This window comes from Rhinopithecus roxellana, chromosome 17, assembly GCF_007565055.1.
Source record: "Rhinopithecus roxellana isolate Shanxi Qingling chromosome 17, ASM756505v1, whole genome shotgun sequence".
NCBI classification, from domain to species: domain Eukaryota; kingdom Metazoa; phylum Chordata; class Mammalia; order Primates; family Cercopithecidae; genus Rhinopithecus; species Rhinopithecus roxellana.
Window position 1 is genome coordinate 38,294,521 of NC_044565.1, and position 23,516 is coordinate 38,318,036.

General features: G+C 45.4%; 1 protein-coding gene and 1 non-coding gene across 4 annotated transcripts; both read right to left on the reverse strand.

Annotated features, from left to right (window-relative positions):
* Window positions 1-10,093: 10,093 nt before the first annotated feature.
* Window positions 10,094-10,200, reverse strand: LOC115894497. The gene has a single exon (XR_004054602.1). It is a non-coding gene; the product is annotated as a U6 spliceosomal RNA (small nuclear RNA).
* Window positions 10,201-16,324: 6,124 nt separating this feature from the next.
* OTX1 (orthodenticle homeobox 1) lies at window positions 16,325-23,347 on the reverse strand. 3 transcript variants are annotated; one of them, XM_010369132.2, is made up of 5 exons: window positions 23,260-23,347; window positions 22,842-22,910; window positions 21,058-21,263; window positions 19,953-20,104; window positions 16,325-18,647 (listed from the first exon to the last, which is right to left on the reverse strand). In XM_010369132.2, the coding sequence occupies exons 3-5, from the start codon at window positions 21,152-21,154 to the stop codon at window positions 17,832-17,834; spliced, it is 1,065 nt and encodes a 354-aa protein (XP_010367434.1). In that variant the 5' UTR covers window positions 21,155-21,263; window positions 22,842-22,910; window positions 23,260-23,347; the 3' UTR covers window positions 16,325-17,831. The 3 variants fall into 3 exon arrangements, with proteins under 3 accessions (XP_010367434.1, XP_010367435.1, XP_030777283.1); XM_010369133.2 differs by having other exon boundaries at window positions 19,953-20,219; XM_030921423.1 differs by lacking the exons at window positions 22,842-22,910; window positions 23,260-23,347 and having other exon boundaries at window positions 17,186-18,294; window positions 18,325-18,390; window positions 18,472-18,647; window positions 21,058-21,154.
* Between the last annotated feature and the right edge of the window lie 169 nt (window positions 23,348-23,516).

Sequence of the window (23,516 nt, forward strand, 5' to 3'; positions counted from 1 at the left end):
GGCACAATCTCAGCTTACTGCAGCCTCAACCTCCTAAACTCAAGCAATTCTCCCACCTCAGCCTCCTGAGCAGCTAGGACTACAGCGGGCACCACCATGCCCAGCTACTTTTATTTTTTGTAGAGACGAAGTCTCACTATGTTGTTGCCCAGGTTGGTCTCAAACTCCTGGCCTCAAGAAATCCTCCTGCCTCGGCCTCCCAAAGTGCTGGCATTACAGGCATAAGCCACTGCACCTGGGCCACGATAATGTTTTTACAACATTAATAATCATTAATAGTTTTTTTGGTTTTTAAATTTTCAACTTTTATTTTAGATTCAAGTGGTATATGTGCAGGTTTGTTACATGGGTATATTGAGTGATGCTGAGGTCTGGGATACAAATGATCCACCCAGATAGCAAGCATAGTACCTAATAGTTTTTCAACCCTTGCCTTTCTCCCTCCCTCCTACTTCAGTGTCTACTGTGCCATGTTTAGCTCCCACTTGTGAGAACACAGTATTTGGATTCCTCTTCCTGTGTTAATTCACTGAGAATAATGGCCTCCAGCTGCACCCATGTTGCTGCACAGGACATGATTTCATTCTTTTTTGTTTTTGAGCCCAGGCTGGAGTACAATGGCACAGTCTCAGCTCACTATAAGCTCCGCCTCCCGGGTTCATGCCATTCCCCTGCCTCAGCCTCCCAAGTAGCTAGAACTACAGGCGCCCACCACCACACCCAGCTAAGTTTTTATATTTTTAGTAGAGATGGGGTTTCACCACGTTAGCCAGGATGGTCTCGATCTCCTCACCTCTGCCTGCCTCAGCCTCCAAAAGTGCTGGGATTACAGGCGTGAGCCATCACGCCCAGCCAATTTCATTTTTTTTCATGGCTGCATAGTACTCCACAGTGCATACATACCACTGTTGATAGCCACCTAGGTTGATTCTATGTCTTTGTTTAATGATAGTTAACTGTTTTTTGAATATTCTTACATACTCCCAACAAACTTATGGGTTAATTTATATGATTATCTTCATTTTACTGATGAAGAAACTGGAGGCTTAGAGAGAATAAGCAACTTGCAAAAAGATCACAGTGCTCAACTATATATTCTCAACCATTATTCTGCCAGCAAGTGTATTTGCTACTATGAGAGTACATAAGCAATGCAATTAAATTAGTCACCCAGGATTTTAGGGATGTCTAAGCAAAAACTTGTAAGATGAGTAGGAATTTGGTAGGGCGAGGATTATAAGTTATATAAGAAAATGTTTCTAGGCCAGGTGTGGGAGCTCGCTCCTGTATTCCCAGCACTTTGAAAGGCCTAGGTGGGAGGATCACTTGAGGCCAGGAGTTCAAAACGTCTGGGCAACATAGGGAGACACTGTCTCTACAAATAATTTAAAAGTTAACCAGGCATGGTGGTGCATGCCTGTAGTCCCAGATACTTAGGAGGCTAAGGTAGGTAGATCACCTGAGCCCAGGAGTTCAAGGCTATAGTGAGCTGTGAGTCCACCACTGTACTTCAGCCTGGGTGACAGGGTGAGACCCTGTCTGAAAAAAAGAAAAGAAAATGTTTCTAACAGTGGGAACAAAAAGCCTAGAAGAAAAGGCAGAGGGGATTCGGGGAACTTCAAGTAGCTTAGTGAAGGTAGATCTTAAAGTGTTAAAGGTAAACTGTCAGAGATGAGACTGGAGTAGTAAGTACAACAGAGAAAGGTTTAGTTTTGGCTTTACCTATTGTGAAATAAACCACCACAATGTTTAGTGGTTTAAAACAACAACCATTTTGTTATTTGTCATTATTCTGTGGATTGATTAGGCTCAGTTAGACAGTTCTGTAACTCCATATGATGCTGCCCGGGGCTGTAGTCATCTGGGGGCTTTACAGATGTGGAACATCAAAGATGGCTCTCTCACACATATGGCATCTTGTCAGGGACATCTAGAAAGCTAGATTCACTTGGGATACTGGGATGCCTGAGCCCTTCTCTTCCTCCATCTAGTTTCAGGCACACTCTTTCCACTTTCTAGTCCTCCAGCAGGGGAGCTGGAGACTTACTATTAGGCACTTTAGGTGCGAAAATTAAAGCTATCAAGCATTCAACTTTTGCTGTATGGCAGAGGCCTGGAACTGGCACAGCATCCTTTCTACCATATTACTTAGAGTGAGTGACAAGGTCAGCTCAGATTCAATATGGGAGGGAATCCTGGAAGATGTGATTCATTGGGGGCCATCTTTGGACACTAACTACCACAGGTTTTATGTATAGGATCAGGATTGAGGGAAGCATAACCAGTAAGGAGGTTATAGGCGAGAGACTATAGAAGCATTTTGTATTTGGAATATCAACAGGTAAGTAGAATTAAGTTCTACTTAATTAAGTGATAAAATGAACTTAATTTGTTGAGTAACTGATGATGGAAATTGAAGAAGGACCAAGGTGGATGGAATGTAGATAACTTTCTGGTTTCCTTCTTGTGGTCAGGGGTTCATAGAGTTGTTATTCACCGAGATAGAGGATAAAGTAAAGGAGCAGATGTGGTAGCATAGGTACCGTTGTATGTGTATCACACAGATAGAAACTGGGTCAGAGATTAAGACTGAAAACACATATGCAGAGCAACTGAAAACATGGGAGTAGATGAATTACCCATAGAGGGTATGTAAACTGAGAAGACAGCCCAGGTAAGGGGTCTTGAGGAAGAACAATGTTTAATGGGTAAGCAGAAAAGGAGTAGTCACAAAGCAGACTAAGAAGAAAAAAAAAAAAAAAAAAACTGCAAGAATAGAGAATCCCAAAACCCGGGCAGAAAAGGTGTTTCATAGAAGATAAAATGACTACTAATATCAAATGGTATTGAGAAGTCAAATATGATTAAGACTAAAAACTGTCCCCCCCTTGGATCTTAGACATATAATTATTGGCTTTGGCAAAAGCAGTCTTGGGGAGAAGCTTTACTGCAGTGAATTAAGATGTAAACAGAAGGTGATGACATAGAAATAGTAAGGAGGCAATTTCTTCAAGAAGCTCAGCTGTTAGAAGAAGACCTAGTAGTAAGTATAGGAGGACAAAGGATCAAGAGAGGATTTTTAAAGATGGCAGAAGTCATCGCATCTTTAAGTTCTGTTGGGATAAAGCCAATAAGGAGGGAGAAAGAAACTGAAGATGCCAAAAGAAGCCTCTGAGGAAGCTTAAGGGGATAAGAGCAAGAATACAGAATCAGAGATTAGCTTCACACAGAAGAGAATCACTGTGCCTAACATTTGACAGAAGTAAAGGAATGGTTATGAGCCGTGATGGTTAATAATGAGTGTCAACTTGATTGGATTGAAGGATACAAAGTATTGACCTGGGTGTGTCTGTGAAGGTATTGCAAAATGAGATTAACATTTGAGTCAGTGGGTTGGGAAAGGTAGACCCACCCTTAATCTGGGTGGGCACAATCTAATCAGCTGCCAGTATGGCTAGTATATAATCAGGGAGAAAAATGTGAAAAGAGAGACTGGCCTAGCCTCCCAGCCTACATCCTTCTTCTGTGCTAGATGCTTCCTGTCCTCGAATATTGGACTCCAAGTTCTTCAGTTTTGGAACTTGGACTGACTATCCTTGCTCCTCAGCCTGCAGACAGCTTATTGTGGGACCTTGTGATCGTGTAAGTTCATACTTAATAAACTCATATATGAATATCTATATATTCCTTTAGTTCTGTCCCTCTAGAGAACCCTAATACATGAGTAGAGATAAGATTCCAGGTATGGTAGCTGAAAGACAAGGGAATTCCTCTCTGATGCCTTCTACAGTGTTTCCTCAATAAAGTAGGAAGTAAGGTCATCTGCTAAGAAAAAGGATAGAGGGTTTGAGAAGAATAAAGGGGGCTTTAATGGCCACCATGAAGATTAGGTTAAGGAGATAACTAGAGGCTGCACAAGGTGGCTTACACCTGTAATCCCAGCACTTTGGGATGCCAAGGTAGAAGGATTACTTGAACTCAGGAGTTCAAGACCAGCCTGGGCAACATAGTGAGATCTTGTTTCCACATAATTTTTTTTAATTAGCTAGGCATGGTGACATGAGCCTGTAGTCCTCACTACTTGGGGGGCTTAGGTGGGAGGACTGCTTGAGTTCACAAGGTCAAGGCTACAGTTGGCCGTGGTTGTGCCACTACACTCCAGCCCAGGTGACAAAGTGAAACCCTGTCTCAAAAAAAGAGAGAAATGATTAGAAAAACACAGCAACATTGGAAAGATTGTTAAAAAGCTTGAGAATCCAAGGCCAGGTTTGCAACAATGCCTCTATGGAATCCTGCCAGCTCAGCTGTGAGGTTTTCTCTTTTGGCATTCAATAATCAGGTATAAAAAGTAAGTTACATAGATTTAAGGGAGGAATTGTGCTAGAGAGGCATTGACAGGTGGGTAACATTCAAGAAAATTAACAATTTTAGCAAGTGGTCTATTGAGAACTGTAGGCAATTACCTTTTTTATTCAGTTAAGAGACTCGCAACTCACAATGTTATTAGTTTTGTAGTTTGCCAAAAGTACATATTTGTAGCACTTTCGGTTATACTCAGATGTACTACAGAGTATGCATGGGGTCCCCATTTAGAGTTCTTTCTGTCCCTGTAAGAGACAGACCAGAGAACCACACCAGCCATCTTAGGGATCAATATCCCTATTTAGAGGTGAATTAAAGAAAAATAACAGGAACCACATACATCATTTAAAATGTTCTAAAATCTACATCAGAAAAGTAAAGATAAACTAGTGAAATTATTTTTAGTAATATATTTGATTTAACCAGTATATCAACATATTTTTTTTTTTTTTTGAGACGGAGTCTCGCTCTGTCGCCCAGGCTGGAGTGCAGTGGCCGGATCTCAGCTCACTGCAAGTTCCGCCTCCCGGGTTCACGCCATTCTCCTGCCTCAGCCTCCCGAGTAGCTGGGACTACAGGCGCCCGCCAGGTCGCTCGGCTAGTTTTTTGTATTTTTAGTAGAGACGGGGTTTCACCGTGTTAGCCAGGATGGTCTTGATCTCCTGACCTCGTGATCCGCCCGTCTCGGCCTCCCAAAGTGCTGGGATTACAGGCTTGAGCCACCGCGCCCGGCCATCAACATATTTTTTTAAAAGCAATTAGTATAAAAGTTAATGAGATGTCACATTCTTTTTTTTATATATACTAAGTCCTTGAAAACTAGGAAGAGTTGTATACTTACATTGCATCTCAATTCAGACTAGCCACATTTCAAGTGCTCCAAAGCCACATGTGGCTAATGGCTACCATAATGGACAGTGCAGGTCCAGATGTTATGTTTCCACAGTTACTCTTGCTGAATTAACAGAGCCACTGAGGTTTTTCCTTAGATACCATCATCCTACTCCCATAATCAAACATAATTCATAACATATGCTTACATAGCATACTGCATCTATAATGTTCAGTTATCTGTAGGCTCAAAAATGTAGACACGTGTGTCACAACGAGATCATCTCAAGATAGTTCTGGTCCCCCCTAACTTCACGCTGACCACTTGCTTGGAACCACCAGTATCTGCACAGCCACTGGCTAATATTTGCTGTCCCAGCTAGCCAGGTGTGGCAGGTGGAAAATAGCTGCCCAGTCAGGGGTTCAGCGTTCTTTACTAAGTTAGTTACCACTCACCCACTAACAATCCAGCTTCCAACATTCTGTTGATGTCACCTTTCATGTTCCCTTTGTCCTTACAGAATTTATGCCTTTTTTATTCCTTGACTTTTATTTTACTGTGTTTTCATGAGAGAGTAAAAATGAACACGTTATTCAGTTGGCCATGTTTATCTAAAAGTTGCTTTTATGATTAGGGGCTGATTTATTTCAAAATCTATATAATTATTATCAGAAGATACTGATCTGCAGACATAGAAGACAAACTTTTTCAAGTTTCTTTAAAGATCTACTTCAATCCAAATTCCAAATATAAATAATATATATCTTCATGAAAAATCAATTTTCTCTTAAATTTTCTCTATTAAGAACATTTTATGTTCAGAATACTCTTGTGCATATGGCAAATAAGCTAACATGAAAAGAGAGAAAGATAATGTTATCAAACGCTACTAACCCTGCTTCCTCCAGACGAACTGTAAAAAATTGTCTAACTACAATTCAATTGCTTTGTATGTGCTGTGTGAGCCTTAAGTAAATATTTGGACTCTAGTCACCAGAGGTTTTATATTCTGTGGAAGTCTGCAAAATTATCACATGTAGAAACTGTTAACCTATTACCATTATGATTAAACCCAAGGAGTACCTAATTCCAGCACCTTCCAGACTAGAAGTTAGCAAGCACTGTCAAAACAAACATATTCATCAGTATCATAACACTTGTAATAGGATAGACTATGCTCATTAATGTGTTCTTCTAAAAAAAAAACACATTTCTCCAGCAGTGTTGCAAATTTCTTACTTTTTAAAAACTAATTTTTAACTAACTTTGTGTTCTAAGTCTGTTTGAAACAAAAGTCATCCTTTTAAAAATAGGGAGAGTTCAGTCGATTTTATTTGCTCTTTTAAGATTATTTTTGCCCTTTCATTAGCATTAAGCCAGAGCAGTATGCTGTAATCTTTTTAACTAGAACTCACCCACATAAAACAGACCAGATAACTAATTAAGCTGAGATTATGGTACAGCAAAACACAATAGCTTTAATCAACTTCAGAATAGGTAATGGATATGAATCTTTTCTAAAGCAGTTTAGAAATATTGATATTGTACTCTTTCATCAACATTTTTCTCTACTCACGACCTTTTAGTCAATGTATGTATTTCCATTTTCTTTTTAAACATTAGCAAAATTTTTAAATTTAATTCAAGTATGTTTTAGTACCATTATGTATCAGGCACTGCTAGGTGCTAAGAATAAAAATATTACCAAAACATATTCTCTGTATTAAAAGATCTCAAAATCTATAGCACGACAGACTGGTACATAAACTAACAACTATAAAGCAGTATGATAAGTACTGCAATAAAGATACGAACAAAGAGTTATGGGAAGCCCAGAGGCAGGAATGATTAATTCTGTCTGGGAATGGTGGTGGAAGGAATAGGATTTTCCCAGTGGGAAGAGGTAGAAGGAAGACTACTCCAAGCAGAGGGAACAACATGAAAAAAGTCGTAATGAAAGTACGCAGCTTCTTTGGGAAACAATAAGTAGCCTGGTGTGGCTAAAACATGAGATTCCCGCAGAGTAATGGTAGAAGCCATGTGAAAGTTTAAACTTTTTGTTATAATGAAGGCAATGAAAAGCCATAAAAGCAGGAAAGAGGTGTGATTTGTCTTAGAAAGAAAACTCTGTGGCAGTGTGAATGACTGACTACAGAAGGGGGATAGAAGGAAGCCAGGAAAACCAATTAGGAAGCTATTGTACTAGACTATGTGGAACTCTGAGCAGTAATTGTGGAACTGGAGAGAAGGAAAAGAAGAATGGATTTGAGATGTATTTCAAAAGTAGCATCACCTGGACATGATGGCTATTTGGATGGGGAAAGAAAGGGGAAAAATCTCAAAGATTCCACTATGTACTTTGGCTTACATGATGATTTAATCTAAACAGAAAGCAAAAATTTAAAAAATGAGCTCAGTGTAGCAGATATTTTCCAAATTCGTTGTGTTATTGATTGGATTCAAGCGGAAAGATCCAGGAGGCAGCTGGAAATAAGGGTCTCAGCTAAGGAATGTAGTCAATACCAAAAAAATACAGAGTTTTAGCAACATAAAGATGATATTTGCAGTCATGTGAGCAGATGAAGTTTCAAGAAGGAACAGGAGGAATCATTGCCAAATACTTCAGACACACACAAGTCAGATGAAAAATATTTAAGGCAAAACTTTTAAAAGAAATCTTTTATAAGAAAATATAGAGAAGCATTTTCATGATCATGAGGTAAGAAAGGACTCCCTAAACAAGACATAAAAAGCACCAATCAGAAAGAAAAAATTTAACAAATTCAGCTAAGAGTGAAAGTGCAATTCACAAAGTGGGGAAAATATCTGCAACACATATGACTGACAAAGGACTAATATGCAGAACATACACAGAGCTCTTACAAATCAGAGAAAAGGCAGACAATCTAATAGAAAAAAAAGACAAAGGCAAATATAAGAAGAATAGGCACTCCACAAAAGAAGAAATAAAAATAGACAACAAACATATGAAAAGGGCCTCAATCTCATCAGTAATCAAGAAAATACAAAATAAAACCACAACGAGATATTACTACACACCCAACAGAGAGACAAAATTTTTAAAGTCTAACAATACTAAACTCTGGCAAAGATATGGAGCAATTAGAATTCTCATTCACTATTTGAGAACATGAACTAACACAACCAATTTGGAAATTATGCCAGCATTTAGTCATTATACATGTCTTATGGCTCAGAAACTTTACTCCTAGAACATACCCTAGAGACCTGCATTCTTATATGCATCAGGATATGCATAAAAGAATGTTCAGAGTGGCATGATTATAACTGTCCCAAACTGGAATCAACCCAAACACCTATCAACAGTAAAAGAGATAAATTTTGGTATATTCACACTATGTAATATTATATAACATACAGCAATAAAAACGAACAAGCTACAGACACATAATTATAAAAATTACAATGTTAAGTGAAAATAGTTACAAAGATAATACAATATAATTTTATTCTTATAAAATTCAAAACTGGTTAAATAGATCTATAATTGTTTAGGAATATATAGAGAGGTGGTTAAGATAGAAAAGAAATGCAAGAAAAAATTATAGACAGTCCCAAACTTACAATGGTTCAATTTAGGATTTTTCAATTTTATGATGGTGCAAAAGCAATATACATTCAGTAGAAACCATATGTTAAGTTCCTGTGTATTCATTCGGGTTTTCACTTTTAGTACAGTTCTCAATAAATTATATGATATATTCAACAGTTTATTATAAAATAGGCTTTCTGTTATGTTATTTTGCACAACTGTAGCTTAATATAAATGCCTTTAGCACATTTAAGGTAGGTTAGGCTAAGCTATGATGTTTGGTAGGTTAGATGTATTAAATGTGTTTTTGACTTACAATATTTTCTTTTTTTTTAAATTTGACTCTAGTCAATAAACTTATGATATTTTTAACTTACTATTGGGTTTATCGGGACATAACCTCATGATAAGTAAAGGAGTGTCAGTAACACGAGCAACAGAATAGCGGTTACCTCTGGCAAGACAGAAGAGATTATGATGGGTAAAGAAGAACCTAAAAAATTCTGTGGTCCCAATAATATTCTATTTCTTGACATGGGGGTAGTGATTACATGGTGTTGTTGATAACCATCTGATAAAATGTACGTATAAATTTTATGAACTTTTAAATAATTTTATAACATAAAATTTTAATGAAATAAATTTTGAAAGAGATGTGATAGTGAGAACCAAAAAAGTCTTATTTCTAAGGATGACCAAAACAGTCTAAGAAAGGATGCTATCAAATCCATTCAAAACTAACTTTAAAAATCAGAAAGAAACAAAGGCAATTCTGTATCTGAGAAGAATTACATATAAATCTGTTTCATGGCTGATGACTGGGCTTCACTCTTTAATTCACTCAATAAGCACTGCTGAGTCCTACCTTGTGTCTGGCACTGTGCCAAGGGCTGAGAGTACAGGAAAACTTAGTCCAACCTCTTAGGTTTCTCTTAGCTCTAGGAACCCTGCTGATTTCTAATCTCTCTTGGGATAAAAGGTTTAGCTGACTTATTAATTGGAATACAATCTCAGGTAAAGAAAAATCTCAGTTCCTAATAAAAAGTTCAAATAAAAGGTATGCAGGATTATCAGGTGCTGAGCTGAGTACACAATAAAGTTTATGCCTCAACTGAGAAAATACAGGGAGAAAATAGGTGCTATTTTCTCTAAACATAATAAACATGAATAGACAACATTTATTTTTCACATCAAGTAAGGGGAAGACTGAAGAAGTTACCAGCATGAATAGAATCATGAAATAAGGGTTTTTAAAAACCTGAAGAATAAAGGTACAACTTAAACAAGACTTCTGCTCTTTTCTTTTCTTTTTTTAAGAGTTTCTAAAAAATGTGGAATGCTTCACGAATTTGCGTGTCATCCTTGTACAGGGGCCATGCTAATCTTCTCTGTATCGTTCCAATTTTAGTATATGTGCTGCCGAAGCGAGCACTGCTCTTTGCTTTTCAATAAAGGAGACCTATAGGGATATGATCTCTGCTACCCAACTTGTTAACCCATTTCTTAATTTCCAGACTTAGCTCTGAAAAATAAAACTTACCCAAAAAGACAAGGATTTGCCATTAGCGAGATTTTAAAAATCAAGCTACAAGCTTCAAAACTCAAAAATAGATGTTTCCAAGTTAGTGTAGTTAGGGGGAGAAAAAAAGACCTGAATGTTTACTTACACATAAGCCTCAAATACAGAGCCATTAATCTAATCCCAACTCCATATCTGGTTTAAACTTATTCTCTGGATTAGAACTCCTATAATGTAGCAATGTTCTGAGCAAAGAAGACTCACTCAAGAACAGAAAACACCACTCATAAATGTGAACCCACGAATAAGAAATTTTTAAATTACTTAGAAATGAAAATCAGTAAGAAATTAAAATTAATAAGGAATTAATGGGGAAAATAGAAAGATGAGACTTGGTATCACACTAGTCTCCTCAATTAATGTTAATATCTCTCAGAAAATTCATTAAAATGAAATTTAAGTGATGCCCAGAAACAGAAAAGTAAGGACATCCCAAAAAATAATTTTCAATGACCAAAGCTCAAATTTTTACAACTTGAATTTAGATGAAGCATCTTTCATTAATATTAATGTGGCAATCAGATTCTCAAATGATACGGTTATGTATTTTAAAATTAATGTTTGTTAATACACTTAAAAATTTAGGTACCTCTTAGAGCAAATGAGAATAGAATCTGAAGACTGAGTACCAAGATCTGCTACCTACCAATAATGCAATATTGAATAAGTAACCAAACCACTTAGTCTCACTTTACCACTGCCAACTTCACAAGACTTGGGCAAATTAAAGAAAACAATATATGTGAATAATATTGTACAAACACCAAAGCATGGGAAGTGCAATTTTTTCAATCTACTACAAAGACTACTTTTGACAAACTAATAAATATGTTTTATTCACAGTAGAGAAAAAACTTTAAATCTACAAAAGCATAGTATAATAAAGTCTTAGTATTCTCCCTCAGTTTCAAAAATTATCAACTCAAGGCTAATCTTATTTCTTCTATTTTTGACCTACTCTCTCTCTCCCTTGACTATTTTGAAGCAAGTCCCAGACATCATATCATTAACTTCCCTAAGGGCTTAAATTCAATAGCCTCTATTTAGTTCATGTACAGGTATGGTATCCAAAGTCTAACAGAGAAGTCTGGGCTAGAAACATGGATTTGAGCAGTGAAACACCAGCAATGAAATCAAGATTTGAAGCAATAGCTCTGGATGAGGTCAAATATTCACATGCTTGAGAAACAAGAAGGTAGATTATCTGGGTGCTCTTTCATTAAAAATACAAATAGACATAAAGCACATCTCTTCCACCCAAGAAAGAAACCCTATGAATTTACAAAGGCCTATAGATTTTTTGTATCTTACGATTTAAAGTGCTTTTCTCCCTTAGAAAGTGTCCCTGTGTAGTAACAGTAACTACTCTAAAAGATTTAACAAATCCCCCAAACATGAATAGATATATTTTATGCAACATCAAATTTAAACATTGATATTGTAACCAACTACAAATCTACTTTTCAAAGTATTTGTTAAAAACTTGTTGCTCCATGTATATTTTATTCCTTGCAGTGTATAAATCTCTTTTTAATTTCTTTTGTATATTTCACAGCAAAATTTTTAAAATAAATTTTAAAAATAAAATGATTCCTATTGAAATAGCTATGACAGATGATGTATCTTACAAGCATTCAGAGCTCTGAACATACATGAGAATATTTGTGTACTGAAAATGTTTATACATTCTTTAGCCACCAAATGTTTTATACACTCTTTAGAAGCTGAATCACAGATCATTTATTCTTACATTTTATTTTTTACCCCAAGTGTAAAGATTAGTTATGATCTATTTATACTCCAATCCTGAAAAATTTTTGACTCAAGTTCCTTAAATCCTAATTTACAATCCACTTTAAAAGAATTTCTAAAATAGCTTTCATAATCTGTTCAGCAAAGATTAACCTTTGTAAAAAAGTATTTGTGACCATTGGAAAGGAATGCAATTTTGTCCCTTTAGTTATATTAGTCACCAAGTAAAAGATTCAAAGGAGGTAAAAGAGGCACAATTTTTAGAAACACCACAGATTTCCAGTGTTTGAATTTTGATGGACCATCATTGATTAAATGGAGCCTAAGTCCTATTTGGTTAGAAAGAACTCCAATATATTTTAAGCATATCCCTATCTTTCAAGTAATAGTTTTAGAAACAAAAGTGTACAATTTCATAAATTAGAGTGATATGCATTTTAGTTTCAAGCACACCATACACTTCCTTGCTCTATTTTTTTCCCAAGAAAAAAACTAGATATATTTAAAAGCAGTGTCAATTTTGGCTGTATCATGTAACTGCCATTTCACCTAAATTACTGAATTTTTTCACAAATATTTTTGATTTTTGAAACTTTTGAGGAACTGCACCTGTGTTTTAAGTAAAATATAACTCAGTTTTAAAACATGATTAAAGAATCATTCGATCAAAATGGCATGTTCCCCTCCTCCACACACACAAAAATTCAATTATTTTTTCAGATATCAGTAAATAACAGGATAATTAACAGGCACAATTGCTTTCTCAGGAACCATCTACTAAACACAGCCAAAAAAGATTCTGGTTTTCAAAAAAGTGCAGTCCAGACACCCAAACATTTATTTAAAACAGATTCTTTCCTTAAGATAATGAAGATGCTTTCTTGTCAAATAGGCAAGATATTGTCATTATTTAGTATTCATTTAAAATGTGGTGGGTTTCAATTCAAGTATTGTTTAATATAAATATTTCTTGAGGGTTTTTTCATTTTCATTTTAAACATGAAAATGTATGGGGGAAGGGAGAGAAAGTGTGAAAAATATAGAATAACTTGTTGAGAACTTGTTCTGTTTTTAATTAGTGAATTTTATAAAAATATCTTGTTGCTGTTCTTAAATTAATTCCGCATCAGAAGCCAAGTGATTTTTTGGTCTTGAATAGTAATGATACAGATTCTCTTTACCAATAATGTATATAATAACATTTATATATCAGATTTTATTTCTGTACCTCTAAAGAAAACCTTAGGGCTTGTCATCAGGCACTAATGACATCATTAACATTAATGAATTCTGCCAGAGCGAGTAGTGAATTTATATTTTCACAACTGAAAAAAATCACAATTTAGCTGTGGAAATTGCTATTTTGCACAAAATACATTAAAAACTAGTAATTTTCTTTTGATACAAGAAATGAAACCCCTCCGGTTTTTGGTCTCTGTAATTCAGCAGAAATGAATTTGCTGACATACAGCGTCTTAAGGTTTTCACCTGTTTTTCTTCTCAGATTCCCCCTTACGTTTAATGCCCTGTAGCTTTAAGATTTTTTTCTCAAAAAAAAAAAAAAAAAAAAAAAAAAACCACTAATGAATTAGAGAAACACTGTCTCTATCTATACTCAATAACTGGTATAAAAAATTACAGAAAGGCTCAACAAACGAGGTCACTTCACCGAATCTGTTCAGAACTTCAGCAAATTAAAGCAGTGCCCTTGAGAGAGTTTTAAGATTAAAAACAATCTTTAAAATCATAAATATGACCCATCCCTTACCCTTAAAGCACTTCACACACGTTCGTCTAAGAGTAGACTTTTTGCCCCTACAGTATAAGCAGAGAATACAAGGTATGAGTAGAAAACGTCAAGATTTCGTTGACCACTCAAAGAAAGAAAACTGTTGACGTCTGAACGTTGCTAAATTTTCGCTGGTTGCTAAATCTCGTTAAGTTGCTTCAATTCTAGTCGCTCCAATTGAGTCAGGAACACCTAAACCCAAACCGAACAAACTTCCTGGACAGAAGGGCGAGCTGAAGTCGGTTCTCAAAGAACCTGCCTGTCAACAGGTGGCCGGCCGAGGGTGGTGTTGGGGGGGACCTTCTGCGTTCCCGCCGCCGCTGCCCAGGGACTCTCGGCCAACGCCAGCGCCCCCACCCTGCCGGGCCTGGCCACCTCCCGCCGTCCCCCGCCGCCCCCGCCCGGCGGCGCACTCACCCCAATCCCACACGCTCCAGCGTCCCGGCAGCCTGAGGTGGCGCCGCGGCCCGGCAGGCCCAGGGCGCCTTCCCACTTCCGGTTTCCACTCAGCGCCGTGGGGTTTCAGCACCTGCCGGGAGGCCCTGGGAGAAGCACGTGCCTCTTTTCGAAGCCTCGTTCCCCCGGCGGGAACTCCGGCCGGGCCTCGGTGTGCCTGGCCGCCAGCCCCCTCCCGCCTTAGTATCCAGGTGCCGAAGCTTCTAGACACCCCCGAGGGGTCGGCCCACGGGGTCGCATCTGCCCTTCCCGCCCGCAGCCACGACCTAAAGTGTGAAGCTCCGACACGTCCCAGGCCGAGTGGGGTCAAATAACAACTGCGACGAAACTGAGGCCCAAGGATCTAGGTACCTTGCTCCGGAGGCCACACAGTTGTCCAAACGAGTGCAAAGCCGAGTCTCCTGGTTTCGTTCCATTTAGCAGCCAAGAGGACTGCTGGGCCCCACAGAGCTCGCCTCAGGGAGTCGCGGGCCTCGAGCGGCATTGGCAGCTGCTGCTTGAGCCAAAGCGGCCCTGGGGCCGCTACAGGCAGGGTCACTTGAGGGGAGCGCCCAAAAGACCCTGCAGCCCGGGTGCCCAGGCCAGTGCGGCGCAAGCTGGAAGCCTCCTCGTCTTGGCCGCCTGCCAGCTCTCCCCGGCACGTGCGGGGTCCGCACCAGAGGTGCCACGGGGCACCCCAGCATGTCAGGCTTGGCCCCTCATTTCACCCAAGGCGCCGCCTAAGGGAGACCCTACGCGGGCGCGGGCCGGCCCTGCCTTCAGGCCCGGCGCGCCAGGGCGGCGCCGGTGGGCCAAGTGCGGAGGGGCCGCGGCTGCGCCCCCTGTGGGCCTCTGCTGAGTCGGGGAAGATGGTTTGTTGGCGTGGGAAGGGCGCGCCCGAGCGTGGCCTACCGAATCCGGAGGGAGGACGCGGCCGAAAAAGCTTTCCTACAGCCGGGCTCGCAGCCCTGCGACCCCGCTGGGCGCGGGGCGCGGGAGGGGTCATTCTCCGAATCCCGCCTCACGGTGTGTTCTGAGGTCCCACACGGAATTTTTAAAAAATAGGGGATGTTGGTCACTTCGCAGGAAACTTTTCGTTGTTTCCTTGTTTCCTTCCCGCCCGTGGGCAAGTTGAGCAGATTCATGGCCTTACACCCAGGAGGTTTCAGGCCAAACAGAGTCTGGACAGTTCCAGGCTCTGCACTTTCTGGGGGAGGATTTCCCCCCACCCCCGTCTTCCCTCAGAGGGAGATGGAACTGTCCTTCCTGACCCCCCAGATGCAAGCCAGGCGTCTTCTTCCCCTGCCAAAGTGAAACGCGTCCTTGTCGACTTTTCCAGGTTATGAGTTTGTATGTTTTAAAAGAACTTTACAATACGAAGAAAGGTAATTTGGCTACTTCTGGCAGGAGCTGAGGGCTTAGAGGGACATCTTAGCACGTGGAAGGAATGACTCTGATTCCCCAGCCGCGGTGAAGCCACCCGGGACAGCTCAGCAGCAAGGAAGGTTGTCTACTGCCAACATGCAGGACACGGATCGGTTTTTTGTCGTTTTGCTTTCTTTTCCTTTTTGGCTCAGCTCTGAGAGCATTACAGAGCTATCCTTTCCCGCCTCCCGACCCTCTTCCCCTCCCCCTCTTCTTTCTGGTGCAGGCAATTAGGGTGAAGAAATCAGTGCCAGGCTCCTGCCTCTGAAGAGAAAGGAATTGCTTCGGGAATTGAGTCCTGACACCTGTCTCTGTCCTGGATGGCGAGGGGGGATGCGGGGTCAAAACGCCTGGGGGAAGAGGCCAGGCTGACACGGAGGGGTGTGGTGGGGGTGGGGGAGACACTCCCTAAGCGAAAGTTTCTGGGGGCTCCTCTTGCCAGGTCCTCCCGCCTCATCCTTTGGCCTCCAGCTTCACGCAGGTCATTAACACGCGAGTTATTAACACGGAGTTTCCCTCGCTTTTAGCCCCCGGAGACCAAGACCTGAGGCTGGAATCAGAAGAGCAACACTGACGAGCCGTTCATTAATTTGCATTTATTTTCGGGAATTAATGTAGATAAAGAGGAGGAGGGGGACTGCCTTACATTTCAACAAGTAATTTGTGATCTTCACATCAGACAAATCAAATTTACAAATTACTTTCCCACCTACTGGACGAAGCGGCCAAAGCCAAAATTGATACACAGGCGCGCGGGCTCTCCGCAGATTTCGGAGAACGAAGGTGCACTAAAAACTCACTAGACAAAACAAGGGTGTTGAAAGAGAGAAGCCGACAGAGGAGTTGGAACTGGGTTTGGGGCCTGGGTTTGTCTGTTTTTCCCTAATGCTGTACTTTTACGGATTTTGTTTTGTTTTGTTTTTTGTTCCCTGGTTTTGGTTTTCTTGTTTTAGGTTTGTAAACTGGAATTGCGACACTGTGCTTAGACCGGGTGAGGGGGTCAGCCCTGCGCCCCTGCCCAGCCCCCACCTCTGTACCCCAACTTGTCTGTTTCCTCCACACTTCTGATACCCCGTGCCCAGCTTCCTAAAACCAAGCGGTTCTCTTCAATAAATACACAGAGGGAGAAGATGTGAAGAGGGCAGGGCAGCTTTGCAACAACCGAAAAAGAAAAAGCGCCATTGATTGAGGAAGAGCTGAAGGGGAACGGACAGAGGGAAAATATGTTTTGCTTTTGTTTTTTATATATGTGTATATATATGTATATATATATGTGCTGTATATATCTTAAAGTTCTGTTTCCTGGGTGCTAAGACATGTTCAGTTCAACCAACCAACAGCAACTAAAAAGTTTTAAGTGGTCTCTGGAACGGACCTGACTATGTACAGCATTCCCGCCGAGGCGGAAGCTTGAACCAGTCCAGCGCAGGGCGGGGCGGGATGCGGCTCTGTGCGCGGAAGGCTGGGGGCGCGCTCCTCCGGCGGGCCTAGCCCTGGCGCGCCCCAGCGCACTCAGCTGGGGCGGAAGAAACGCCGAGAGGCTCTGGCCTGCAGGCGTGGAGCAAAATCGAGGGCAGCTGAAGGGGCGGCAGTCTGCGCGGGAGGAACTCTTAGTGGTTTTGATTTGGAGTAGTGTGTGGGTGCTCCAATGGGCAGAAACACGCCAGTTAGTGACTCCAGCGTCCAGAAAGAATAAATTAGTGTTGGGCTCAAACAGCGGATCAGAGCGAAGAGCCTCCGAAGGCTGCAAGTGCTTAATAGCTGTCCAGAAAGATTGGAAGGGGAGACTTAGGAGTTTAGTAGGGGCTGAAGGGGGGAGAGAATACATCTCTCCTGTATAGAATGTGTAGGCCAAGCCGAAGCACCGGTCCCCCCATCCAAGGGGTAGGGCGGGTTTGCACATCCCCCCAAGCAAGTGGCACAAAAATGGGGGCGGCAGTGCAGGCAATGGACATCTTTTGGGGGGGTGAAAATTCAGTTTTGGAGAAGTCGAGGCAAAGGCGGGCGGTGCAGCAGCAGCAACAGGATGGGGACCACGGAGGGCGCAGGTAGTTGCGTTTCTTCTCCTCTCTCATTCCTGGGCTCACAAGACCTGGAACCGCCATGAGGCTTGGTCCTTATAGTCCAGACAGTCGGGAGAGTTGAAGTTGAGTTTCCAGGCGGAGGAAGCAGCAGCGGCGCCAGGCTCCTTGTAATCCAAGCAGTCGGCAGAGTTGAAGGCAAGCCCGGAGCCACCGTAGCCTTGGTGGTGGTGGTGGTGATGGTGGTGATGGTGGCCTGAGGATTGACTCAACGGGTGGTGCGCATGTGGGTGGTGGTGATGGTGGCCCGCCATGGAGGAGGGTGCCATGGGGCTGAGCTGGTGCGGGTGGTGATGTGAGTGCATGGGCGCTAGGTATGAGCCGCAGTCCACGCCGCCAAAGTAGGAAGAGGAGGGCGTAGGGTAGCCTTGGCCGTAGCTGCCGCCCTGGCCGTAAGACATGGGGTAAGAGGCTGCTGCGGTGGCGGCGCCTGCAGCTACCGAGCGCTGCATACACGAGGCGTTGCTAGGCGCGGCTAGTGGCTCCGGCACTGACACGGACGCGGGCGCTGAGCCTGGCGAGATGGAGGCCGGGCTCCAAATAGATGAAGCAGCCGGTGTACTCAGTGACGACGCAGCGGCCACCGGATTCCCACCTAGTCCCGCAGCCGCTGCAGCCGCTGGGTTGGCGGAAGAGCTGGACGCTGAGCTAGAAGACGAGGCAGAGCTGGACACAGCTGGCGGCGTGAACTGGCCACTGCTTTCGGAGCCCGAGCTCTCCCGTACTGGAGAGGACTTCTTCTTGGCTGGGCGGCTCTTGGTTCCACTCCCGCTCTGCTGCTGCTGGCGGCATTTGGCGCGGCGGTTCTTGAACCAGACCTGCCGTGGGCCGGATGGGAGGAGAGTGGGTCAAGGGGAACTAGGGGAGCTTGTTGCTCCCCCGCCCCTTGAACCCAACTCCCCGCCCAGAATATCGCAACCCTTTCCCACCGAGGCCTCCGCCCCTTCCTGTCTCTGGCCTGGCCAGACCCTGCCCCCTACTTCGGTTCCCAGCTCCTCCACCCTCCCCCCCATCCTTCTGCTCAAAGCCCCTCCTCAGCTGGCTCCAGAGCAGGGATGCGCACCTCCCCACCTCTACCGCAACTCTGCCCCAGGGCGGAATATTTGAGTCTGTCGAGCCAGAAGTTCTGCCATCTCTAAATTGCTGCTGTTGGCTGCTTCCCTGTATGTTTGGAGGCCCCGTGTGTGTTTGGAGGCCCAGTTTTCTACTAACAGAACTCAGGCAACAGCGGAGAGGTACAGAGCCGAAGAGAAGAGTGTGTAACAGTCACCAAATCTAGGGCCAGAGCCGTTTCACTGAGCAGCTCCTGGAGGCCAGAACTGGGCAGGGCGAGTATTTGGGTGGGGGTAGGAGCAAGGCCAGAGGCTAACTTGAGGGACTCGGGAAGGAAGCCTGGGTGAGATTTCGTTGGACTCTTGGCTCCAGGTGGGGAACCACATGGAATGGTTACTCTTCTGGGAGAGCCCCAGCACATGGCACTGCATTCCTGGTCCCCCTTCTCAAGCCTTCCAGTAAAGGAGGCGAAACAAATGGCTCTTGAGGAGAGTTCTGAGTTAGAATCCGAACATTATCATCGGAACCCTTTCATCTCAAAAACAGAAATAAGAAAGCCGGCAGCAGGATTTTGCACTTGGCATCCTCTGTAAGCAGAGGAAGCGTCTAATGAGACCCAGGCAGAGCACCAGGCTCCGGCCAATCTCCGCTCTTCCATTTCTAGGATGCCCGGGGTGGAAGACAAGGGCAGAGGCAGAATTCAGGCCTCTGAGGGAAACTGCCAAGTCCTGGGGCAGGCAAAGAAGCAGGGGCAAGTGTCAGGCCTGCAGGGCGCTTTACATTCGGGAGCCTCCCTAGTCCTCCCGCAATTCTAAAAAGTACTTTCGATACCGATACCAAAGGCGCTCTAGGGCTAAGGGCGGAATCCAGGGCTCTAAGCCATTTCCTTTAACTTTTGCCCCCTTTCCTGGCTGGGGCCCAGCGCTAGGGGGAGTCCGAGAGGGGCTGCCCAATCTGTAAGCCCATCCCCAGAGGACGGTCTCTTCAAGAACTCCTCAAGAGCCTTCCCAGACCTTCCCCGAGCAGTCTTAGCTCCCCTACCCAGACCCTGGAGCCCGGGGAGTGCGCACCTGGACTCTGGACTCCGGCAGGTTGATCTTGAGCGCCACCTCCTCCCGCATGAAGATGTCAGGGTAGCGAGTCTTGGCGAAGAGCGCCTCGAGCACGTCCAGCTGTGAACGCGTGAAGGTGGTGCGCTCCCGCCGCTGTTTCCGTGGAGTGGCTGCAGGGACACGCGGGGGCGCCGCGGGTCATTGGTGGCCACGCGGACCAGCGATAGAGGACTTGGGCAGGCCCCTGGCAGGCCCAGAGCTCGGCCTTCGCAAGAGAAAGCCGAACTGGGAATAAAAGACACTCCCTCGGGCGGCCGAGCCTGAGAGGCCACAGGTGGGAGAAAGTGCAGATGTGCGACTAGAAGCCAGTGTCTCCAAGATTCAAGGGCTGCCCCTCTTTATGCCTCTCAGAGGTTAAAAAAGTAAGAGAAGTCTACAATCTCTCTTCTTCAACATTCCCCCCTCCCCTGCACTCTCTCTCTCTCTCTGTCTCTGTCTCTGTCTCTCTCTGGCTGGGGGACAGGGAGTGGGGAAGAGGTAGGCAGAAACACGACCTGAAAAACACTTTCGGAGAAAATAAATGGCATAAAGGAGCCAGAGCTAAAAAACCCCGGGTTTGGCTCAGGTCGTCCTCTACAGCAGTGCAAAAATGGATGCAGGACATCGATTTAGAGGACAATTTAATTAGGAAGGAAGGATACTCCTTCAGTCCAGCCTGCCGCTTCGCATAAGGAAAGTTTGGCTCTTTCTGTCAGGGCCTAAGGAGTGTCCAGACTACACATTCCATGTTGGGGGAAAAGGAAAAACACTAGCTGCCCCTGGGTAGCGAATCCGCAGGTAAATGAGCTCTGCGCTGGTGGTGGGACCACAACAGGAGAAAGGTTGCCGGTGACCCGGCCAGGAAGGCTCACATTGCGCGTTTTCTCAGCCCTGCCCACCTCACACGCCCACGACTCTGCCCCGTGCGCCGGCAGTGGGCCCTGTATTGTAAACAGGCAGTGGGCCCTGTATTGCAGCCGACTCCCTGGGCCTGCTCGGCAACAAAGCTTGCACTCAAACCCAACAGTCTGGGGGGTCCCAACATTGGAGAGGCTGAGGCAGGGTCGGGAGGGCTAGTGCTCACCCGGATAGCCCACGGATGGGTGCAGGAGGTCCATGGCAGGCCCGGCCAGGCCCAGCCCGTTCATGCCGTATGGGGGTTGTTTGAGGTAAGACATCATGCTAACAGCTGGGTGGAGGCGCCCCGACGGATCCAGGGGACCAGGGGCCAGAAGCGGTGCAGGGCTCCCACCGCAGTCCTTCAGGGTCTGATGCGTCTGGGGGCCTGGCCTATGAAGATACGAGACACACGGAAACCATCAATCGGAGCCACTTGGCTGCCAAGTCTTGCCCCGGGATAGACAGGGAAGGCAGGTTACAGAACTGCGCAGGGTGGTCAACTGGAATCCACAAGGCCTTAGCCCAGAAACCACAGTTGCTTTGAAAAGTAAAGTTCTCTGGGTCGTCTGGCTCGAGAGTTGGAATGAGCCAAAGACACTGGTAGGGAGTCCATAGGAGTAAGGAGAAGTCAAAAGCCGGGCCAGGCTGGGGAGGTCAGAGCAAGAACCGCGGAGTATGCAAGCTCCCAAGTCCAGGCAAAATTCTGAATCCGGCAGAAGCCAGCTTCATGTTGCACAAGCAAACGTTCACTTGGTGCCCAGACGGCAGGCCTCCCGGAGCATGAGGGGTTGTTTCATTTTGTTTCAAGTGTTTTTGGAAAGGTAGAGACTACAAAGGGCCAAGGTGAGGCAATGTGGAGGGTTAACTGCACCTCAACCTCTTGTCCACTTAGGACACTTAGTTCCTTCAAAGGTCTCCAGGGCTGCGCCCCTGCCCCAGAGCCCGCAATCACCATTCCAGCTGACCTCTCTGTGCCCAGCCACTGAAAGATCGCTGACGCGGAATCCCACCACACCTCAACCGCAATAACCCGCCCAGGCCTCGCAGAGGGCCAGAGGACGCCGAAGAGGCCACTGTAGAGGGGGGCGACCCCAAGACGCAGCCTGAGGTCGGGAGCGCCTCAGCTGTGGCCAGCGTCCTTCGTTGCCAGCGCGCACCCGGCCTTCTCTGTCCAGTCTGGGCTGCGGACCACAGGGTCCCAGCAGGGGGTGAAGGGTGACTGACCTAGCACCTCAAAGGGTCTCGGGGATTTGCGAAGCCGGAGGGCAGCAAGTCCCGTGCTGTCATCCTTGTAGCTGAACCCGCGGCCCCAGGACACGGTCGAGAACAGAGAACTAGGCCTCAGCGGCATAGCCCACGCAGACCCGAGCTGGGAGGTCGAAGCCTCGCCCCCGCCGCTGCCGGGAACCCGGGGCGGCACGCTCAGGGGTCAGGGAGGGGCGCTGGAAACTGGGCCTGGGGCCCTGGGGGGGCCATTGCTACACCCCGCTTAGCGGGATCGCTGTGAAGCAGGCCAGGGACTCGGGCTAGGACGTTCAGGCAGAGAAGTTAGAGCTAAAGAAGCTCCCCCCTGCCCCGTTCCCACCCGGGTCTTCTGGGATCCAAGACCTGGGCTGAGGGAGTCCAGCTTGTAGGAAGGGGACGAGAAGAGAAGAAGCCAGGGCTCTAGGGCCGAAGGAAAATGGGACTCAAAGCTGCGACGGCTTTGCGAAGCTGCAGCGTGAGTTTTCAAAGACTTTCTCCAAACTTAGCACTTCAGCTTGGTTACTTCGGAGGAGGCGGGGGAGGGGGCGGCGGGCCGCGACAGCGCCCCGGGGTCCTCGGCTCACCAAGAGGGGAGCCAGGCCGCTCCCCCAGCCCCGCCCACCTGCTGGTGACCGGGGAAGTAGGGATCCATTTGAGGAGGGGGAGGTAAGGGTAACCAACGCGCTCCCGGAGTCCGGGGTGGTCCCGCGGCTTTCTCCTTACCTGCCCTCAGCTGCCGGGGACGTTCACCATCTACCTGGATCTCTCACAGAGACCCGCCGGGCAGCCAACCTGCAAAACAGAGCGGCACAGGAATTACCCCGGCGGCTGGTGTAGGACCCCAGGTTTCTTTCTTTTCCCAACTTCCTTCCTCCCACCTCTATCTTTTTTTTCAGTGGCTTTGTGCGTGTCCCTCTGGGTTTCACTTTATTGCACAGACACTTTGTTTGCTAAGCCCCACACGTTCTCAGGACATTGCCTCGCCCGGGATCGCGCCGAGGGGCCGCAAGGGGGGGAATTCGAGGGCAGAGTTGGGAGGTGGCTCGGCGTTACCGCGGCACTCCCGGTGCAACGTGGAGGCAGTGGGGACTGGGAAGTCCTGCAGAGTCACTTTGCAAACTAAATAAATCAAGCGATTTACCTTGTCGGAGTGGCTTGTCTTGCTCGGTTGTTTAGGTGATTGGAAATGTAGCCTGATGAAGATTGATCACCTTTCTACTGCCCTCCCCGGGTATGTGAACGCGAGGCGAGTGCGTAACGGGGCTAGGCCGCCAATCGGGGACCCCGCGCGGGCTGAGTGACAGGGAGCCGGGCAATGGCAGCGCGAGCCGGGGGTTACCTCCGCGCGCCCCCGCCCTCCCCCGCCCCCCACACCCCGCCCTCCTCTCCCGCCCGCCC